This window comes from Electrophorus electricus, chromosome 10 (assembly GCF_041902795.1).
Source record: "Electrophorus electricus isolate QZ-2024a chromosome 10, ASM4190279v1, whole genome shotgun sequence".
Taxonomy (NCBI): Eukaryota; Metazoa; Chordata; class Actinopteri; order Gymnotiformes; family Gymnotidae; genus Electrophorus; species Electrophorus electricus.
Genome location: NC_137506.1, coordinates 21,629,721 through 21,653,216, shown reverse-complemented (window position 1 = coordinate 21,653,216; position 23,496 = coordinate 21,629,721). Strand labels below are relative to the sequence as shown.

At 38.9% G+C, this 23,496-nt stretch overlaps 2 protein-coding genes across 2 annotated transcripts; both read left to right on the top strand.

Annotated features, from left to right (window-relative positions):
• Positions 1-2,196: 2,196 nt before the first annotated feature.
• Positions 2,197-3,405, top strand: gdf3 (growth differentiation factor 3). The gene is made up of 2 exons (XM_027002469.2): positions 2,197-2,458; positions 2,555-3,405. The coding sequence occupies exons 1-2, from the start codon at positions 2,197-2,199 to the stop codon at positions 3,403-3,405; spliced, it is 1,113 nt and encodes a 370-aa protein (XP_026858270.1).
• A 533-nt stretch (positions 3,406-3,938) lies between these two features.
• Positions 3,939-7,846, top strand: bmp2a (bone morphogenetic protein 2a). Its single transcript, XM_027002413.3, has 2 exons — positions 3,939-5,242; positions 5,958-7,846. The coding sequence occupies exons 1-2, from the start codon at positions 4,903-4,905 to the stop codon at positions 6,812-6,814; spliced, it is 1,197 nt and encodes a 398-aa protein (XP_026858214.2). The 5' UTR covers positions 3,939-4,902; the 3' UTR covers positions 6,815-7,846.
• Positions 7,847-23,496: the final 15,650 nt, after the last annotated feature.

The following is a 23,496-nucleotide window of genomic DNA, read 5'->3' as shown; positions in this document are numbered from 1 at the left end:
TACTCTGGTATCATATGATAGGTCTAATTTGGACTTTGGGATTTTGTAACCACCTATGTTCAGAGTTCTGTTTGTCTTCTAAATTTGCATCTTAACAGAAAACAGGCCAGTTTCCCAGATCTAGATTGAAAATAAGCATAGACTAAAAAGATTTTTCATTGCCTACTCACAATTGCATATGCAATTTAGTTCAAGTTGAGGCTTAATAGCCAGGAAAGTAGCCCTTTGTAATAAATACCCTCCAGGGATTTGTGAATGCTGCAAATAACAATAGTTTACGATCCTGTCACATTCTTTGAAATGTGCATTTGTGCACACCTGAAAAGAAACTAACAAAAATTAAAAATGATTAAATATAGTGTTTGTGTGTTTGCATTTCTATATATGGAATTATTGAGTCTCTGACACTGATCAAATTATTCTTATATGTCTTATGGATTAAGCATATTCAATGAATAAATTTCCATTGGTGAATCACAACTGGAAACCTTTTAGTCCAAGCTTGGGTCTAATCTTAGTGTGGAATAGTGGACACTGGCATTTTAAAAAATCTATTTCCATTATGGATTCTCCATCAACAGACCAGACTTCCTTGATATCAAGCCTGGTGGAAGACAATACATTTTATTAATGAAGTGTAATATTCATTAATTGGAGCAAATCATATGTCAAAGTTACTAAACAGCATAAAAATAACTTACATTTCCAACAGAGAAATGGAAGAAAAGCAGAAGAATAAAATTTAGGAGCATCACAGTGTCTAACATTTGTACTTGCAATGACACTCACAATGAATATAAGAATAACCAAGGTTTTCTCAGTGATGTCTAATACTCTGTTGTGCACCAGTATGTGGGATGTAATTTCATGAGTTCTCAGTGTACAGTCATTAAGTAAGCAAACGTTAAGGGGAATGGGGAACCATAGCACAGAATAAATTATCCTATCAAGTGAAACATGAGATTTGGAAAATATTATGACAGTGACTCGACCATGACTAAGATCCACTCATTTTTTACAGGTATTATTCATTCTATCCATGAACATGGACCACCATAACTTTTTTGTGGCCTCTGCATTTGAAACTCTATCTAATAGGAGTCCATGAGTAAGCTTTAAGCTCAAAGTGTGATTGTGACAAATGAAGAGGTGAGTACAATATCATGTTTAAGATAGTCCAGATTTCATCCCTGATTTTTCTGCGAAGACTATTGTACCTTTTGTTCTGATGGTATCCTTGAAGGACCACAAAACTTTATCAGCACATTATTAGCCACTAGCATCTGTTTATCATATCAGGGGCAGATCTGGACAAATACAACCTTTCAGATGTCTCTTGTCAGGCTTGTACATTAATAAGAATAATATAGCTGTGTGTGAAAATTTTAGAAATTGTAATTTAATATGCATACAATAGAGGGAATGCCCCCCACACATGCATACCTGTGGTTTTAATCATGTTACATTATATCTAAATATTGATTCAAATAATTGAACTATACTTTCATCTTAACTTACTTGTCGAGGTCTGTTTCCAACTCACTATTTTTCACTCAGTGCTGTTAATAAATTGGAATGTAGGCATAGAGTTCAAGCAAAAATATGTTACCAGGAACAAACTAATGGATCAATCCAATGATTCTTGTCAGTACATTTTTACCATTGCCTCTTGGAATTTGTTTAGGAGCAGCATTGTTTTTTCTGTGCCCCAGAAAGATGTAGCATGTACACACAAGGATAACAGTAAAGCCAGCTTTCTTCTTTTAAAAAGGGCAATGCATCAAAGCATCACACAGAAATCTTCAGACTAGACTAACAAATCACCGCAGATGTATTATAAACTTAATTTTTGAGGGGCAAGGGGGGTGGTTTACTGCTCGACAATATAAACGCTACAGGATATCTGAGATCTAGGCCTACAATGGAAAAACCACTACCCCCTCTAGCAAGCACAAGTTTAAGTTGGTTCTTCATTTTTCATCACGTGCCGATATCCCGCGTGCACTTCAGAGACATTCTGCGCGCCTAATTTGCATAGCAATCCAATTACCTCATCTATTAGTTGCACCTTTGGCTTGACTACTCGGCGCCAATCTTCACGCTTTTAGTGAGTTATCAGGCTGCCATTCACATAGACTAAAAGGTGGCGGCCTTGTTTAGACAACGTTCCGAAATAGTAGCCGTTCGGTATTCAGTATGGCAATTTTAAAGTTTTTATTTGTAGCATCCTTTTCCATCTTTGGATTGGTCTACACCGAGAATGTGAAATTTCAAGAAAAATTTTTTTTTAATTCGCTGGGGCTCTCGAGTCGGCCAAAACCATCAAATCATGCTGCTGTGCCCTCTTCGCTTTGGAGAATCTTCAAGAAGACAGATAAAATACGCACGGAAACTGATCCATGTACTGTGTCAGAGTATGGAGTCAGAGGAAACATTGTGAGATATGTCCTAGATCAAGGTGAGCTTCTTGCCGTTGTCTCCATCTAGGCCTCACGACAGTGTGTGTTTTTTGTAACACCTCCAAATCCATGATTTCATAATCCTTTTTCAACAGGTAGACTGATTTCAGAATCGAACCACCACTGCCCAATGTGTGTGGAAAAGCATCTGTTTTTCAACATGTCCGTGCTCGAAAAAATTGAGCAACTCTCGTTTGCACAGCTGGAAATAAAGTTCAAACAAGATTTTTTTCGCATGTCGCAGAAAGCGGCACATCGTGCCTTTACCATGCACCTCTACAAAGTCTTAAGGCCCACATTAAAGGGAATGAATCATGCATTTAGCCGCAGACTGCTGTTCTCTCAGTCGGTTCACTATCAGTACACTCACGGTGCTATTAATTTTAACTTCACTGATCTGGCAGAATCGTGGAGACAACCAGGCAAAAACTACGGTATGATACTGGTTTTCCAATTCACCCAAATCAGCAACAGCCTCAACTCGGTTGAGTATGACCATGTGAGTGCAAACTCACACAGTCATATAGAGATCCCAGAGCTTGTCACATCGCTAGTGGTTGTATCTTTGAACCCTTATCAGTGTAGATCAAGGAAGAAGAGGAGCGCCTACTATTTACCGATTGCCCCCAGCAATGTGTGCAGACCGAGGCGGCTTTACATTGACTTCAAAGATGTTGGGTGGCAAGACTGGATCATTGCTCCACAGGGCTATATGGCGAATTACTGCCATGGGGAGTGTCCGTTTCCGCTCAGTGAAAGCTTGAACGGGACCAACCACGCCATTTTGCAGACTCTAGTCCATTCGTTCGAACCAAAAGAGACCCCCCAGCCTTGTTGCGTCCCTATCAAGTTATCGCCCATTTCTATGCTGTATTATGACAACAATGACAATGTTGTTCTCAGACATTATGAGGATATGGTGGTAGATGAATGTGGTTGCAGATAAGATACTAGATGTTTCTTTGATGAAAATACAATAAACTTTGATTTGTTTAAATACTTTGATGTCTGGTTTGCTCGTTTGATGTGGTTTTACAGATTGTTCCGTAGTTTATCCAAGTCTTAATGTACCTGTCCTGTGTGTGTGCAAGACTGTTTCCTCCACTGGTTGGCGCGCTGTGTTTAAATTTCGGCCGTTGTAGTACAACACTAGAATTTAGTGAAATTACACCCAATAATTATACTTGTCAAGATCTTTAATGTAGTCTTACATAGGCTATTGTAAATATTTACAGTGACTGGAAGACTTAAGAAAATACAAAAGGGTATTTTGTTTTGAAAATGTATCTGTATTTACCACCGGAAACCTGAACACCGGCAGCAGGTTAATAAACCTTGTGTGACAGTATGAGTAGTGTTTTTTTTTTTTCTCCCCCTCCTTTGGCCGCTGATGTGTTAGCTCGTGACATCACTGAGCAACAAAACGACACTTCAAAGCGCGAGCGTTGCAGTCAGGCTCGCTACTGCACACAGCGCAGCTGCGCGCCAACGAGACGCACCAAAGTCAAATGTGGCAGTGAACGGCGCGCTCTTTGCAGGCGAAGGCTTTTGTTTTTGAGTTGCCAGCACCTTGCTACGTCAAAGAAATTTATTAAAGCGCGTTGCATAATCACAACACGCTTGTTTCTTCTGAAGCCCTTCCTATACTACTTTTCGTCTTTTTAAAAACATTTTTTTTTAGCGACTGACTGTCGAAAATATGTAAGACAAATAGTTTTAATGTTTTGAATCTTTCTGCTTTGTACCGAATAGTTGTGTGATATGCGCTGAAATGGACGATGTTTTGTGAAATAGCAATTGCAAACGTTACAGGAAAAATGAGAGCGGCAGTACTTTAAGTTCCGCAGGGCTTCATTGATAATCATCTGTCATGGAAAAAAGCGGGATGCATAACTTTCAGCAGTGGGCTGCGCACCCGATTTAACTGGACTTTATCCTTAGAGCCGGCACTTGTACAGACAACACCTACCAAGAAGGTTGCTAGAACGTTAAAGAGTACAATTTCTTTTCGATGTCTTGTTTGAGACAGTTTCTCGCGGATTTAGACCATCTCTTATTTGGATGTTTCTGTGGATCTTTTGGAGGTTTTATTGATCGACAAAAAGGTCGGCATTTCAGTGAGTTTTCATGTTCGATACGACTGCTCGTTGAGCTTTTACTCTCTTTCCACCATCTCCTTTTGCACTGTTAATCTGGAGAAGTTAGGATTATGACTGTTTTACACTCATTGTCTTTCTTCCGCCAGACGTCAGATTCTTTACGTTTATATTGCAAAAAATATCAACTGTCAAGGTGACTGATTAATGACGGGCGCATATTTACATTAAGGGAGAGTAAAATGACTAAACTGAACAGCAGAGATGGAAATCTCCGCTGGTTTGTGCCTGTGTGATACCGTCTTTCCCCACTGAAAAGTTGCCCATCTGTCAGGCAGAGCGTGACCATGGACTCCGTTGTCCGTGCTTTCATGATATTGCTGTTCGGTCAGGTGTTATTCGGAGGCTGTACTGGACTTATTCCCGAGATTGGCCGGCGAAAATACAGTTCCCCACTGTCCGAGGACATCTTAAACACCTTTGAACTTCGACTTCTAAGCATGTTTGGGCTAAAACAGAGACCGAATCCAAGCAAGTCTGTCGTCGTTCCACAGTACATGATTGACTTGTTCACAGTGTACTCTGCGAACACGGAGCAAAAACATAGTCGACCGAAAGGTTCCCTCGGGAGGAATTCTCAAAGGTCCGCCAGTCGGGCTAATACAATAAGAAGTTTCCACAATGATGGTAAGCAATCTTACAGCATCTAAACTGAACTAACTATGTCTCTCTATCTCTGACACAAAATAAGTAACAAGTGTAACCGGCAAATATATATATATATATAATTTATTTATTGTGTGTGTGTGTACAGAAACTTTAATTCCGTGGAAATATTCTGCTTGTCACATGCAAACACATCATGAGTGTCAGAATTGAGTGAAAATGTATTATTTATCAGACATAAATGACAAACATTTAACATTTATCAGACACATGCTTCTCATTCTTGTTCATCTCTACTGGCTACCAAGTAAACTCATCAGTATACGTATGTTGCTGCTTTAAAAAAGAGAGAATTCCCTTGGAATATGTGTGAAGTTGGCTTGGTGGATTTTCCACACTGTTTAAGGCAAAAAATATTAAATTAGATACTTTTTTAGAAGTCAAACTAAAATTAGAAATCAAAATATGAGCTTGAAAGAATACAGTATTACCAGTCAGATGCTTCACATTCTCCTTTACTGTAGATATCAAGTTTGGAGTACATTACAAAAACATTACATGTGCTGCAGGACATTACTTGAACATTGCTGAATAACCCAGTTCACATACATATACATATTTTTGAAATAGCTTTGATTTAGTCTGTGCAGGAATAAATAGCAAACTTGTCAACAAGTGTACATGTAACTTCTCTAAAAATGCAAGTGCATTCTGAGTATGTTTTAATCTCTTTCAGAATCTGCAGAGGAGTTGTTAAGTCATGGTGGGAAAATGTCTCAAAGATTCCTCTTTAATTTAAGCTCCGTCCCCAGCGAGGAGTTTGTCACATCAGCAGAGCTGAGGATTTATAGGGAGCAGGTCATGACAACCACAAATGCTAGCAGAAACAACAGTACAGGGTACCATCGCATTAACATATATGAGGTCATGAAGCCTGCCGTTTGCAGTAAAGAGCCCATTACGAGACTCCTGGACACCAGACTGGTTCAGCACAGCCTGAGCAAGTGGGAGAGCTTTGACGTAAGTCCTGCCGTCGTGCGGTGGACCACAGAGGGACACACCAACCATGGCTTCGTAGTGGAGGTGGTTCACCCCAGCCATGCAGAAGGAGACTACAAGAGGCATGTCAGGGTCAGTAGGTCCCTGCATAACAGCGAGGACTCATGGCAACAGATGAGGCCACTCCTGCTCACATTCAGCCATGATGGCAAAGGACACATGCTGCACTCTAGGGAGAAGCGCCAGGCGCGACGCGGCAGCAAGCCGAAGAAAAAACACAAAGCCAACTGCAGAAGGCACTCCCTCTATGTGGACTTCAGTGACGTGGGCTGGAATGACTGGATAGTGGCCCCGCCAGGCTATCATGCCTTTTACTGCCAAGGGGAGTGTCCTTTCCCTCTGGCAGACCACCTGAACTCCACCAATCATGCTATTGTGCAAACGCTGGTCAACTCTGTGAACAGCAATATTCCCAAAGCCTGCTGCGTGCCCACCGACCTGAGCCCCATATCCTTACTCTATCTGGATGAGTATGAGAAAGTGGTCCTGAAAAACTACCAGGATATGGTGGTGGAAGGCTGTGGGTGCCGCTGAAAGCCACAGACTCGCATTTTGCAAGGACACTTTATTTCCTGATACTACACTTTTTATTTATGCTAAAGTAAAACACATATTTTGGAAAAAAAAAAATATATAAGGCTATATTTATGTCCACTAATGGGAAAATAAATATTTTAAATTCAAGTTCAACTAATGTATTTTCTGATGTACATTTCAATTAGTACAATTCCGCACATGAAGTATATTGTTCATATTTTGTATTTATTTCTATTATAACCACTTTTAGTAAATAGTATATATCTATTTATGTGTAATCAGAGAAAAAAATATAGATTTGTACAATGTCAAAACACACCATAGATGAGTTTGTGTCTCTCCTTTAATTGCTAAAGTGAGAAAGTCAGTAAGGCTGCTCTGTGTGTAAAGTTACAGAAGCCCTAAAATGCAAATTATAAGTGGTATTTGGCTATTTCAGTTTCATCTAACTAATTGTAGTGTCATGGAGCACTGAACACATTTGGTAGAGCAGTTCAAAAGTACATAATTGGACCTGTCTTGCAGTAAGAAGCAATGGGGAATGTGAATGCACTTATCTAGAAGCAATGGTGAATGTGAATGCACTTATCTACAAGCAATGTGACAGGTAGTTGACACTGAATGCTCAGGAACTTTGATGGTGTGCGAGAGACCCACAGTACGAATCTTTGACCTCTACCTGTAGGTTTACATACAATTACTACATGGCCTGTTCAACATGATGCTTTGATTTTCAAAATTACTTCCTTACCTTTTACAGTGAACGGTATTTGATGGTATAAACATATTGAAATGCCTAGACATTTTCAAGAACTGTTTTGTTAGGGGTATGCTGTTCAAGAAGTAAGGTTCCTTGTCATTTACTTGCGCAAAAGAGAACGGAATGCAATTCCCATGCTGCTAGACAAACACTATAATTTAACCTTTTCCTAAATCTGTTTTTTTTTTTTCACATTTGGGGGTTTACTTGTTCAAGAGTCTGGCCAAACCTCCCAGTGTTCATTTACTTGAAGTAGAATGTTAAAGATGTATAAGAAAAAAATAAACAGCTCTTGTCTAGGAGTCTTTAACAATATTCATTGGTGCTCAACACTAGTAAGAGTTGACAAAATATGTAAGTGATATTTTTATTTCTATAAAAAGTACACTAAAGATAGAGATTTAGTTATACTTACAGGCCCATGTAAAAGACTTACTCGAGTCTACTTTTTGACACTGAAACAACAAACAATGCAAAATGGGAAAGATAAAAGCTATCAGATAAACACACAAGGAATTACAGCTGTACTTCTTTTAAATGGAACCTGTTTCTCTTGGATGGTGAAATGTCTTGACATGAGTGTGGGGTAAAAAAAAAGTTGTTTAAAGACCATAATTCACAGTATGGTGTGATAGCTGACATATGGCATGTGGCATATGAACACACTGGTTTACAGATGTGCAAAACCAACACACCCTACTTATCAAGGTGTATATTGAACCCATAGTGTACATGGTGTGCATGTTGAAGAGGTGTCACACTTGCCAGCATAGCATAATACTATCTAAAGTGCCAAAGTGATGTGGTGTTAAATAATTAATTGGTTAGCATGTGCTGTAAAGAGTCTGATTCTGTTCTTCGAAGATGCACAACTTTTGTGGTACTTGAATTCCTGTGACATTCCAGAGATAAGACAGTGAAGATGGCCATCTTTATGGTACATAATCTGTGCTGAGACTATGTTAATGGCTCAGATAAGAGCACAGGAACTTCCAAGCTGCTGCTCAAAGAGCACTCCTCTGGTCAGATGGTACAGCAGACCTGATTTCTTTTGGTCCCAAGCCAAGTGCAATGGTAACTGTCTCCTTCGCATGCATTGCTATTGCCTTGACAGAAATCTTTAACTTGACCTTTTAAAAAACTTAAAAAAAAAAAAAATTCAACATATCTAAAATGTATCAGCTCATATAGATGATAACTTCCTCATTTACATGCTTGGATTCTCTAGGCTTTGAGAGTTAATTCAAACTTCAGTGTCCTCTTACATTGGTTTCTTTGTGAATGTATATTGTATATACACTCACCTTCTGTAATCTATAAAATATCTCACTCACAGCATGCAATGCTTACCCAACATCTGCAGTCTCCCTCCTGCTGTAGCACTGCCTATTCTCCCTTCTTACCCCCTTCCCCCTCTCCATCTGTCATGTGACCCAGGGTTGCACATGTGCACACACCACTGGCCTTGCTGGGACTCCAGAAGGGCTTGATTTTGGGCAAAAGAGTTTGATGGAGGGAATTTGTCATGAAGCCTCTCATTTAACTCATAACCATGAACCAGGATCTCATCTGTTCTGCATTTGCACCATAGGGACCTGACCACAGTGCAAGGAAATCATAGACCCAAAATTGCTGTGCTACAGAGGCAGTGGCCAAATGCTGGTATTTTTTATTTACTTCAGGAGGCAACAAGTTAATTTATACATATGCAAACGTTAAAGTCAGAACACAGCTCACAAAGCCAGCACCAGAAAATGGGTTCTTGCCTCTGAGGGTATTAGTCTTGCTAGTTTAATTGTTTGTTTTCATTGCTTAAGTGTATAAACTGCATGAGCCAGTGAGTGTGGAAACTCCTCTCTCATTCTACATTACAGGTTGCGCTTGCAATAGCTCTTGCCACTCACTGAAGCAAAGCACAGACCTTTGCTTTAAGTGCTGGAGATACACAATAATTCCAGTTTCACTGACCTTATAGATCTTATGGTTCCATTACATTACATTATTCCATTATGGTTCCTTACCTTATAGATCTTATGGTCCCATTACATTATTCAATAATTAGCCTTATTTGTTAGATATGTAATTCCAGAGGTAAATGTTTTATGAATGCCACAAATAAATCTGCTTATTAGAGTGACCATATTATGTGGCCCAAGAAATGATGTACCATTGGAGTGGACATTCAAAGTGATGGCAGAGCACACCTTTCCCATGAAGAATGTGCTGGATGAGCTGCTCTGCATTCTAAAGTACTGTTGCTCATGGTGTTCAACCATTTAATACTGTGCAACTCTTTTTTGGGAAGCTTTCAGTGGCCCCTGTTTACATTCCAGCAGTTGCAGTAAGGTAGTCGGTTTGCTAAGCATGGTCTCCAGGTGCAGAGAGATTACGGAGGTAATTACAGAGGAAATTCCCTAACCACAGTGACAGTACCCCTATGATGAGTTCTTACTGTGTCATTTACCTATTCTCCCACATAAGCCCTCAAATATCATCCTCCACATGAGTCAAAGCCTCTAGAGAAGACACCCTTGAACTTTTGCAGGCTTACTGAATGCAACATTTCTGCAGATGGAGTTTGGTAATCACAGGGTTCTTATGATTGCAGCAAAAAGGAAAATCATAGAAGAATGCCACTTCATTTACCTTTACATTTGAGGCTTATTTAAGTGGCAATCTGTCAAAATCTGAGGTTTTTTTTTTTTAAATGATTGATGTTTTAACTGTTACAGGTCTCACTGGAAATGACACCTTGGTGTCAGGTAATCTGGGCTAAAATAGAAGAAAAGAAAATATGCTTAATCCACAGGGAATGTGGGTGTAGATTTCAGTGCCAAGTTCAATTCTAAGGTCACATTTGAAGCTCTGGACTTTTGATGTAGATTTTTATCAGAAAGTAAGGTCATTCTCAGGTAGTGCTGACCTTGAGTCCATTATGAAGGCCTATTATATCTATTATGTTCTCTTCTCTTCATGTGTGATGGCAAGCACAAGTGTAATTGTATTATTCAATTTAGCCCTTGGTAGATATGCGCAGAATTCTGGCTAAGGCCATAGTCAGGCAAGTGGAATGTATTTGGTTTAGCTGCAGGGCTGAAGTGGCCCATATAAATGCTTTTGATTCATTTACTATGCAGAAGCGTGCATGCACATAACCTCTGATGTTTTCCGTCTCTCTTCATCCTGCTCAGTAAGAGACTTTAATGCCTTATTTTACAGCTTCCTTTTAATCATAAGTATCATATTTGAATAAAATACACTATCACACAGTGGCCATGATACGTTATTCTCTCAAACACTGTAGCAAATGTAATCTTTGATGAAAATTAATTAGATGATTTAACTAATTTCCCTTTAGATAAAAACTAATAGAGAATTCATCACTTATGATTAAAATTGAGCCCTTTCATTTAGTGTAATCATTTTCAGTAAAATGTCACATGCGTTGTGCAATAACAGTAATGTGTAAAATGTAAGTGAACAGAATTAATTTCCATGATTGTCCTCTGCAAGAGCAGAAAAATTGTATGCTTCAGCACTCTCCAGCAGCGTGCGTCTAGGTACAGCCTTGCTCACCTTTTATGCTTTGACTACTACATCTCTTCTGAAGGTAACACATTTCCAGTGTCTTTTTCCAGCACAAACAACTGATGTCACTGAGCAGTCATGGGAACCTACATTAATTACATGACACCAAAATGTGTTTTCCCATTTAAACTTGAAGACACTTACTTTGTAAAGATAGAGAGGGAGAAAAAGAAAAAAGAAAACTTTGAGTTAACCCCCCACCTCCTGAAAGTTTCTGCCCCCAGGGTTTCAGTGATGTTAGTCTTACAATATAGCTAGCAACAGGAGCCCTGCACCAAAACAAGCACACCCAGATCCCTTCCAGCTCCTCTTACTCAGCTGCCACTGCTTCAGATGCGACAGAGGTGTAATTTCATGTGCCACTGGGTTGTATCCATGGAGATTTATTTTGTGTAAATACATGCTTTACTTCCTCTAGATCCCACCAGCAGATGGCAACCATTAGTCCATCTCGCTTCAAACAAAATACAGGCTGATATGAGTATGTTGCTGACCACTTCAGTGTGATGGGATTTCTGTCTGGTGATTTTGTTCCATGGGAGTGGCTAAAGACAGAACAGGCTAACTTTGCCCAGTGTGACCTACTGCTTATGTGCTGCAGGGGTTTTCTGAGTCAAAAGGAAGCACAGCAAGTGAGTGTGGATGTACAGGTTTCCTTTTTCACATCTCATTTTCCTTTTCTATAACTTTATAGGAAATTATTTTAAAATTATAAAACAAAAATGCACCTGTCCATTTTAAAGATTTGGTCTAAAAATCCTTAACCTTCTAAAACATTAAAAATGTAAAACTTCAAGGCACAAATACAAATTGTGCAGTGATTTGGCAGTCGGGGGAAAAAAAAGCAAAACATATAGTGAGGACTGAGCACAGTTGTAAGTACTTTTGTCAGCTACGGTTTCCCCTTAATACTGTAGCTAATGACATGACATAATGCTAAACATAAATCACAGTGATGGGTCATGACCAGCTAGGTATTGCATGGAATTAATGTAAATATAGTCATATATAAAGTAATGCATCCCCAAAGTAATGGCCACATCTTCCTTGGTGGGAGATAAAAGGATTTGTCAAACACAGTGTATCATTTTAACATAGAAAAGTACAGAAATGTGTACAAGCATGACCATGGACAGACAGCTATTTCACTAATATTTGGCTGGTGACAGACGGCCCTGTCACCATCCATTAGATGCCAGGGGGCACTGATTTGTGACACTTGTGCTGATTGACAGCTGCTGGTCAGCACTTTCCTGTAGCATAGTCCATTGACACTGGGCCTGGCTTTAAAGGAGGGCTTTAATATTACCAGTGGTGGCAGGGATGCAAGTCTCTCAGCTGCAGTCTCTGTATTAGTGTGGGTCTCTCAGCTGGAGGTGGCCATGGGAAGAATGCGGGCATCGTCCACCCTCTCTTTGTGTCTCATTACAACAGCACGGGATGGGTTTCCCTCAGACTTTTCACAGCCACACACCCCTTCCTCTGCTGGAAAATATCCAGAAGTATTAAAAGGCAATCCCATTCTTTGGACACCACATATTAAGGTCTTTGCAGTGTTTAAGAGTAATGTGCATTAAGAGATGTAAAACAGTTGAGCTTAGATGAGCTCATATGACAGTTGACATTTGTGTGATCTCTGTAGCTTTGAAGGCCTTGTGTAATGTTTATTAGATAGCTTCCTAAATCCCACTTAACAATGCTGGTGGATTCTGTTGTGTGTGTATATAGATAAAATGAGGAAATTATTTGGGATTCACATTCAGTTTAGCACTATTATCATGTGAGGAAACAAAAGCCTGTGTATCACAATTATCATCCCACCACACCCACACCTGTTTACATGTACATATAAGAGCCTGTTATGGTATATGTATTACCTCTAGAAAATAAATAGTATGCTAACACAGTGGTAGCTAGACTGCTAATGCCTCACTCTTGGTTCTCATTATATTAATTAGAACAGTTATGTTTGAACAACTTAAGACATATTAGTAAAAGTAAATAGATGGTCTAACAAAGAAAAAAGTGCACTAGAGGAAATAAAGATTTTGGCACTGGAAGCTTATCAAGCAAAGCTTGACTAAAGCATGGTTACCCAGTGGGGTTCAAATTCTACACAGAATGTATGGTTGACTAACTGTCCAACAAAATATAGTTTATTGATATTTTCTTCATGTAATCTGTCATAATATAGTGTCATTATATATACACTTCAAATAGATTTTTCAAAGATTGTACATTAAGTCAGTGTTGTCCAAGCTAAATTGAGAGTGTCCATATGCATCATTTGGTTTTTTTCTATTTTCTCTTAATGTTAGTCTTGTTTTTGCAAGAGCAGAAGTCTTGTGTGCCTTCTAATCATCATTTCCTTTGCTAAGGAAGTCCTAATAATTGTAAATGCTTCAAGTTTCTTGTTTCTGCTACATTTTAATAGCACACTTGAGTGAGATATGAGTAACCCATCTAGGCCTACTGTTTTATAAGCACTTGTTTGGCTCACTTAATTACATCTAGCCAATGAGGCAACTTTACACATAGCAATTAGAGAGGTCTGTTTGGTATTAGTATTTGTATTTTTAGTATTTGTTACAGTATTGGATAATGCATTGCAGATTATAGAATGCAGCTTGGTGCTTCTATCTTCCTTATCTTATATGTTTAATGGTAAGAATGAAAGTGAAGTATTGCCCAGGCAATTACATTAGGGATTATGTCTTATATTACACCGGGAGGGGAAAAGCACTTTAATTGCAGAACTGAACACCTCACATACACAGCTGGATAATTCTAAAGATATACTATGTATGAAATTGATTATATTGATTGTGTTTATAAATGTCTGTATTTTGTCTGAAAGGTCTGAACAGCAATAATGCATTAAGAGAAAGAGAAAGAACAGAGCCTATAGAATCCTACATCGACCCCATTCAAACACAAACTATACCAAAGAACATTAGTTCTGCTTCTTTACATGATCTGAAAAACATGGCTGATCCTATTACATATGAATTGTAGGGCCGAAAGGTTTAGTTGTGCAATTATTCAAGTACATTCTTTACATAATTTCATTAATTTTGAACAGACCTGGAACACTTTTAATTTTTATTTTATAAAAGCAGGATATATATTAAATGACTTTAATATGTGCAGAAAATAGAAAGTGCTTTATTACTATATAAAAGATATACTGAAAAGTATCGCAAATGACCTCATCTTGGAAGTTTTTCATAACCAGCTCAGAAGAAAACACATGGTTTAGAGATTAACAAATAAATTGATTTATTCCACTGAAAGATTTTTATCACAACTGAACAAATCTCATTACTAAGCAGAATTTTACTCTGAAGAGCTGAGAACTTTATGATTAATTTAAAACTGATGCAATTGACATCAGCAATGATTTTGTCATGCTTGTCTCAATAAACTGACTCTGCCAAAGGACTGACCATTGAATAAGGGCTACATTAGCTTTGGATTCTTAGATGATTAAATAAGGGCTACATTAGCTTTGAATTCAAAGAAGATTGGATATTTTATTGCTCTAAATAATAGAATAATAGAAAAATAATAATTGTCTTAATTGGACAAGATGGCATATATGTAATATTTAGATACCTTGAGAAAAATCCATGAAACTATCTGGGCAAGTACTTCAGAATTGCTTCCATCACTGATGCTTACACCATTAGAATGATAATAAAATTCATCCTTAAGAGAAAGAAGTATAGAAAGACAGAAAGAGAGAAAGCAAGTGAAGAGAGAAGATTATAGGTCTTTGTAGTTGATGCATGACATAACCTTTTAAATTTAGAATATACCAAGGTCATAGTCTTCCTATAATAACTTGTAACCAAAGACAAACAGAAACCTCTAATCTTACTTTCAAAAATAGGGCACTGACTGATCAGCCAAGATTTTGGGTCCATACAGTCATATGTTGAACATGCTTAACCACATGAAAGCAAGGGCCAGTGTGGGCTTTTGTAGTGCTGCAAAGGATCTACAGCATGCTCTCACTGAAATGCCTTTAATAGAGGCGGCATGTGTGAGCACCCCAAGCCTGTCCCCACGTGTCCCTGTACCACCACAAGCAGCCTGGCCACCAGGCTGGGCCTGCACTGCCAAAGAACCTGCCGAAAGCTGAGCAGAACTAGACTGCACTGGAGGAGAATGATAGATGACAAAGTGGATGACAAGATTCCTCCACTGGGTAATGAATACCTCCCCCTGGGCCAGTCCAAATATGAAAAATAACAGATAATCATAGCCACAATAAGTAAGAAACAAGGAAAGGCAAAATAACAATTTATATCAAGAGGGGTGACATAAGCATTTAAAACTGTCAGCATGAAAGTTACGTGTCAGTTTGGTAAAACAAAGATAAGGTCTTTTTATAACGTTTCAACATTTGTTACTTGTGACATTACTGTGGAATTTATTTAATCACAAGGGTTCTTTTTGGGGCAAGAATATGTTCTTACAATAGGTTGTTACAACAAAAATAATTTTAACATTCCTAAAGTATAAGGAATTACAACATTCATAAATGCTTCACTTTAATTTATAATACAAAGGAATATGCCATTTGGTATTGATAGATATTGATAAGAAGTTCAATTTCAGGCAATTTATTTGATTCATGTGATACAATGCAGAAATAAAACACGTGTTCACTTCCATGTTGAAACTCAAAATTTATATGATTATAGTTTATATTTATAAGATTTAGTCATGCCTGTCAACATATGTAAAAATCTGTGATTTTTTTCCCAGTCAACAACCAGTATGGTAAACTTGTTTTTTGAAACAACTTCATCATGAGTGACTTATGTTTCTTTAACTTAATTCTAAAAGTATGTAATTTCCTGTTCACCTCAGATTTGTTGTAAGTTTTAACAAAACTCTAATTCTATGTAACTTCATCCAGCTATGCAAAATGTCTGTTCTTCACTTTTTTACCTTCTCCATTAGTCATTGAGCATGAGATGTGATATAGCACATACTCACAAGCTTCTGTCTGAGTTCAAAACGTTTAGTTTAACTACTGGAAAAACACACAAGAGAAATCAGAAAGGTGGTTAGGTTTGTTTGTATGCAGTACATCAACAGCTGCTCCAGCAGGTTTTGAAGCAGGTCAGTGAGACAGCCAGCTGTATGTCAGAGTAAAGGAAGTGAAGTGATTATGTAATGCACACCAAAGGATGTGTTGTTCTAAAGCAGTGGCAGAGCTTCTGGGTTGAAGTTTGACAAACAAACCTATTAAATGAAGGTCACAATCACATAATCACAAACTTTGAAATGAAGATTGGCATAAACCTGTATGTATACTGGAATTTTAAAGAAACAAACACTGACTACAATTATTGTGCATGAGTTTAAAAATTATTATAACTGTACAGAATGCTTGAATTACATTTTTTGCTGTACTTCCTAAAAATACATAAACATTATTAAGCATTAAATTGAAACAGGAACGTTACAGAATTGTATATTTTTAAGGCTTTCTGAAAGAGTTACAAAACAGCCTTGTGTCTTTTACAGTGACTTCAATCTGTAAAATCTCCTGTTTGTGGTTCAAAGTTCTATTCACTTGTGAAACCTCTCTGGCACATTGACAAATCTTTGTCTGCCCTGGGTGCTTTCATAAGAGCAGTTAATTTGACCAAAAGCCTTTCTAAAATGTTTATGTTCACACTGGGGGGTGGGGGGGACAATGTGTCAGGGTGGCCCTCTGACCCCCACTTCCTAACACACATTACCCTGTGAGAACAACCAGGCTGGACTCTCAATTAGTTTTTAGGTCAACTCTCAGAGCAGGCTAGGAGTTTTCCTCACAAATGTAAGATTTATAAACATCCTGTTAACAAACTGAATAAAAAGAGAGCATGCACAAGACAGCACAGGTCTTTCAGCTGGGTGTTTATGTAAATGTAGATGTAGAACAGGAGAGGAGAGAAGCATGTTGGCCTCAGTAAATGTGACTTTCTTATGAAAAGTATATTTTATCTTAAAGCATTTCTCAAACTGTTTACAAACAGGCTTGAGGTTTTAAGTGATGGAAACATGAAAATCTGTCATTAAATCTATAACAAAGTAAAAAATGTAGGCAATGACATCCCAGTTTTCATAACTATAATTACAAACAGTCAGACCAAACAGTATTGATTACAGATTTCCCTTTATTTTGAAGATAAATAGGAAAACTCTGGGCTTAACAATATTCTATACCTTTTTACACTGTTCCACAAAACTCTCGTTCATTGTACCAGGCTTCACCTGGGTATGACCTAGGCCCTCAAAGCTCTCTACCCTATCTTTAAGGTATGAAGCATGGAATAACATGGAACACATGTGAAAACATATCATAGCCGATCACAAATAGGTCATTCCAAATGAACAGAATATAAAACCCATTTTTTTATGTTTTTACAACCTGTAACACATTTTGAGATATTGGGCTGAAACTTACTATTTTCAGATACAAATTGTCGTCAGGTCTGGAAACTATTTGAGCTTAATAAAGCTCAGCAGGCACCTGCATTGTGGTTTTTCTTTGCGGCAGAAAATGTTCAATTTAATCAAGGATGTAAGCCACTAGAGAGGTTCTAAATATTGCTTTCCTTTTCACTCTGCATATGGTCCTTGATTTTGACTGTGGGTGAATGAATGATGTTTGGTTAATACACAGGGCTTGCGAGTGTGTAGACAGTAACCCAATTCTTGCGTTGAAAGGTGCAAGTTCTGAACTTTACAGGGTTAAAGCTAATTTCAAAAGACGAAAGACCTGGAAATATCAAAAAATATACTTGGACCTGCACTTATTTGGTTTTAGCCTTTGTATTATATAGGCCATGGTCCTCTTGTGGAGTATTTGTATGTCTTCAGAGTATCAACTTCCTGTCTCATATTCTCAGTGGCATGCATACTGCATTTTCATTTCTTTCCTAAACTTTTCAATGTAGCAATGAGTGATTCTAGGTTCTATAATGATTTTATCATCATCAGATGGTTTCTCATGAAATCCAAGACATATTTTGTTCAAATGCAAGTTCATTGTGATCCACTCTGTGGCAACATGGTGCAAATACCTCAAAATCAAATTCTCTTCAAAAGACAGACTGAGTTATACATACTTGCGAACCCACTATGATACAACCTTTAAGATTTTTTTGGATACTCCCTATATATCTATATGATATCTATATGATCTATATGTAGCTGACCTAGTTACTGAACTCACAGACATGTTCATCTCAGATTTAATCACTACTCCTTTAAAATGGTCTCAAATGTCTGCTGATCCTTCTTGCCATATATAAAATAATGGAAATGCTAGGCAATGAGCTGGACTACATTTGGTCTTCAGATGAATTTAATTCCTGCTTTGAACAATTTTGAATAACTCATAGAAAGTGGGATGGGAAATATTTTTGAGAAGTTTCATTTTAATGTTATTTAGCATTAGCGCTAAAAATCAGAATGGCTTCTCTACAGCCCATCTCTGTGCAAAAGATTGACTGAAACATCCATTAAAAAGGCAGAAGAAGGTTCTGGGTGAGTACAGCTTCCAGAGGCCAAGCAGGGATGTGGGAAACCCTCACATGCCTTCGTGCATGGCAACAGGCTGAGGGCATGGGGCTAGTGTGAGGAGGCAGAGCAGAGCATGACAGCTGAACAGAGGAGTCCATATTTAATCAACCCCACACCAAGGCAGCTGTTGAATATTTGATAGCACTTTTCTTCAAAGATTACCTTCCCATTACGGTATCTTGTCAGTGGCTGAAGGGAGAGGGTTGGGTTCTCATTGTCTGGGTCCAGTGTCCTTGGGGTCTGGCCTTATTTGTCTGAGCCCAGTGTGGGTTCAGTGTCCTCAGAGTCTGGACTTGATTGTCCAGGCCCAGTGCAAGTTCAGTGTTCTTGGGATCTGGACTTCATTGTCCAGGCCCAGTGCAGATTCTATGTCCTTGGAGTCTGGACTTCATTGTCGAGCTGATGGGTGGCAGCCTCTCTGCTGCCCTGACGTTGTTCTCTTGACCTCACATGTTCTGGATTCTCAGGCTTTATTATACCTGTCACTCACTGCAATGGTGGAAAAAAGGTTCTGAATGAGCCAAATAAAAGACATAGAGAGAACGAAAACGAAAGTGATTGACAAAGAGAGAGAGAGAGAGAGAGAGAGAGAGAGAGAGAGAGAGAGAGAGAGTGGGATGGACAGACAGAGAGAAGAACAGAGAGAGAAAGAAGACACACAGGCTCCCACCCCACATGCTGTTCCCTCACTTTAATTTACTTCTCTACCTGAGTTAAAAGGATTATGGGACACCATGTTGCATAATCAGAGGGAATAGGCTGGCCCCAGCTCCACCCTAGACCCCATTAATGCTTCATGAAAGGCTTTGTTTTTTTGATACCCAACAAAAAAAAAATTCTAAAAAAAAAATTCAACATGAATGATGTCTCAGCAGCTGGAATACCAGTTCTACTTTATACATTTCCACCAAAACCATAGTAAGACAGACAACCTCAGCTGGTATCTCCTGGTGTATGCATAGCAGGATTTATATATAGAAATCTATATGTAATTAGTTGGGGTGTCTTTCCATTTCTACTGTCATTTTCAAATGAGAATTTGCAAGTACACATTTTAGGGTTTTATGGGCTCTTGAACTTAGAGGCTTAGTGCTAGATACCAGAGTCAAAATAACCCAAAAACTCCAGTGTTGCTATATGTTTGTGGGGGCAGTAAAACATTGTCCCTAAAGTGGTCAGTTAATGTAAATGTGTTCCACAATGCCAACAATGTCCTGATCAAAGGCTGAAGGCTGGTGGTGATAAGATCTGCTTGTATAGCCCTCTCTCCATTCCAGCCTGAGAAACCAGGGCTGGCAGAGAGAGGAACTGAGCTTACCCCAGTTGCCTGTAAAAGGAAATATCAAACGCTGCCGATGTCTTTTCTGAGGAAATACTTTTAGATGGTAATTATTGGCTGTCCCCCAGCCCTTCCTGTTTGATGAGCCACTGCACAAAATGGTCCAAAAGAATCATTTCCTTGTTGTAAACTGTTTATGGAAGATGTGTATGCTCAGGGGATAAGGAATTTACAAATCTTTTACTATTTGGATGTTTTTAAGAGTAGCTTAACAGAGACAGTCAAGGTGCTGGCATTCATAGGCATATCACCTTAAGTTAATTACTTTCCTAAAGAACTTGTAATTTGTATGAGATATATGTTGCTAGCCTTTATCCAATAATTTTACTGTCCAATAACAGTAAAATTGGTAAGAGTTGTTATCACTGGTTTTCACACGTTCAAAAAACAAACAAACCAAAAAACCCACCACCAACACGATCATCACATATCCACACTTTAGGTCCTGCTAAAATTTCTTTGGCAACATGTCAAGGGTCTGACCCCTCTTTCACATGTGCTTCATTTGCTGTAGTTCTGGCAGCCTCCTAAGCTGATTATATCTAAACTTCCGTTTCCAATGACATGGTGAAATCTGCTGTTTAAATCTTGTCTCAAACAGTTAATGATGCTATGTAGTCTATGATTATGAGAACCTGTTTTATCAGCTGGATCTGAATATAGTAGATTGCTTCCATCACTGTACAAGATGCAAGTCTGTACGAGCACCATTTTGAAAAGGAAATACAAAGCAGTGGAGGTAGAAGATGAAAACACACAATCTGCTATTTAGTTTCAAACCACTAATCGCTATTGATCACTCCTGGACTTTCTTGATCGTTTATTACCTTTTATTCACTTTTTCTTTTTAAATTCTATAAAATATTTCAACATAGGATGTCAGAAGCAGAGATGACAGTTGATCGTTGTTAATGTTCTCTTCTGCAGCAACAAAAAAAATGCTCCTTGCTGGTGAGATCTGACATTTGGGCTGTATTTTTGTGTGCCATCAGGTATATGATATATCCTTTTTCCAAAAGGGCAGACTGAAACCAGACTCACCTCACTCATTCTACCTCCAACTACAGCGATTGACAGTATTGTTCACATCATATTCAGCAGCAATTGTCTCCTGTACATCACAGTGGCAACAGGCATTATTCTTTACACTGAAACCAGGGTTCAGTCCATGGCATCCATATGGACCAAAACAGTAAAAAATGAGTATGAGAAAAAAATCACAAATCGTAATTACAAAAATAATAAATTTAACAGACTTTGATATAAGCTATTTAATATCACAACAACAACAAAAACTTCCCAGTCATATCCAATTTGTAATGCTTTTCAAGAGTTAAGTGGTGTCATACGACATGTCATGTGACATCGACTGTCAGAAAAGCGTACATGTCCATTCATAATAGAACGGGACGTCACTCTCAACTGTATAATGCTTACATGTTCCAGTGATACCCCTTGCTTGGATTCAGGAAACTGCACTGTCCCCCATAACAACTGACCCTTCTAGTTCAGAATCCTAATGAAGCATTTGGCAAAGGGGTTTGTGCCATTGCTCCATGGAGGCAGCCTTGCAGCCCACCTGCTGGGCCTGGATAAGCGGGTCTGTTTCTGGCCCACACTGAGGCCCAGGTGGCCCATCTGCTCCTATTCACTCGCTGCAGGTCCCACAGTCAGCAGCTTGATTCTGACCCAGAAACTGTCTGACTAATTATATCACATTATCAAGCCCGTCCGTTTTGCCTCTCCACTTTCCATCCTGGTGGAAAGGTTGCGAAAATCCCAGCCCTCTGAATCAGAGGGTCCACATTAACCTCTGGCCTCCATCTGATGTGTCTGGCTTGGAACACTGTCACACCTAGCCGCAGGTCCATTAACACATCGCTGCTAAAACACAAGCTGTTTTGACGGGCCAAAATTATCACTAAGTGACACAGAAGAATAGCCTCCATTGTGCTATGGAAAGCAGGGTGTAGTTGGGGAGGGAGGGGGCAGTCAGGGTTGGTGGAGATGTTTTTTTTTTTTTTGGGGGGGGGGGGTGCAGCTGGGAGCTCTTGTACGCTCCCAACTGACATTTTGAGTAATATGAATGTCAGCGCCCTCCTGCCCGCACCCCCAACCTCCATCTGAGCAAGTGCCATTTTCAGCAGGGCACTTCCCCATAGAACTGAGATAATGAGAGGGCATTCACAAGACCAGCTCTAGTGGAATTACATGTTCCAGATCGGCAAGCGCTAATTAAGTCGTCAATGGTGATTCCCATTCATGGCTGGCCCATGGCTTCCGCTGCATCAGGAATGTAATTAGTTTATGTTCACTGGAAAAGGTTAAAGGGTTCCAAAGGGCATAGGGACTCCCCCTGGATTTCAGGAGAGATGTGGCTGTAATTTTCTTAGCTGCAGGTGTGGGTGGTGGAGCTATAACAGTTACTGATGAAGCCTAACTGGGCAGAGCACTGAATGACATGGTCTGTTTTTCAGTGTCACTGATGGCCTGTTACTTGTTTTGTAAATAGCCACGTACATGAACACACAGATACATCTGGGGACAGACACACCATTTTTCGCTCATTGGTGATTTCCTAAAGCGATTCAAAGATAAGAGTAATGCTAATTCCAGTCACCTTCGAACAATACTAGAGCAACACTATACATTCTTATGTCTGCATTCCTACAGATAAGTCACATCTGCACACTAAACACCTTAATGCACAGTACTACCAGATCAGTCACAATTAAATGTGATGTGACGATGTCACAGTGGAGCGGGGAAAGGAAATTGATTTAACAAGTCTACGCAAACCTGAGACAGACCCAATGAGTAATAAATCTCAAAGGGCTCCGGAAGTGGTTAATCCTGAGCTGCTGAGACACACACCAATTAGTGAGCTTTTAGCATCAAAGGGAAATGGCTCTTTGATTTACAAGAAAGCTTTGTTCCAAACCCACATGAATCCATGCTGCTCACACTTCAAGCCATTGTTCACCCATGAAGCCTAGAGAAGTTGTCACAAGCAAACTTGATGCTTCACATGGCTCATTACAAGAGGCCAGGACAATAGATATAATGCTCTGTGACATAACCCTTTTAAGTACATTAGCCTTGTTGTGATTTATTATGTGAAATCGTAGGACAGTCAGATCTACATGCCTCCACTCTTTACAAAGAAGACAAACATATTTTTGACAGTAGTAATGAAATGTAATATTTGATATATCCCTAAGATTGCATGATATTTATGTTGAGTTATAGTGTACATAATATGTAAATGGATGTGATATTTAGGGTATAATAGTAAATGGATGGGATATTTAGAATATATTATTGGATATAGAGGCTGTAAATAGAAGGAATTTTTTAATGTTGTCATCTTGTGTGTAGGCCAGAATGGGTTTAAGAGTTTCC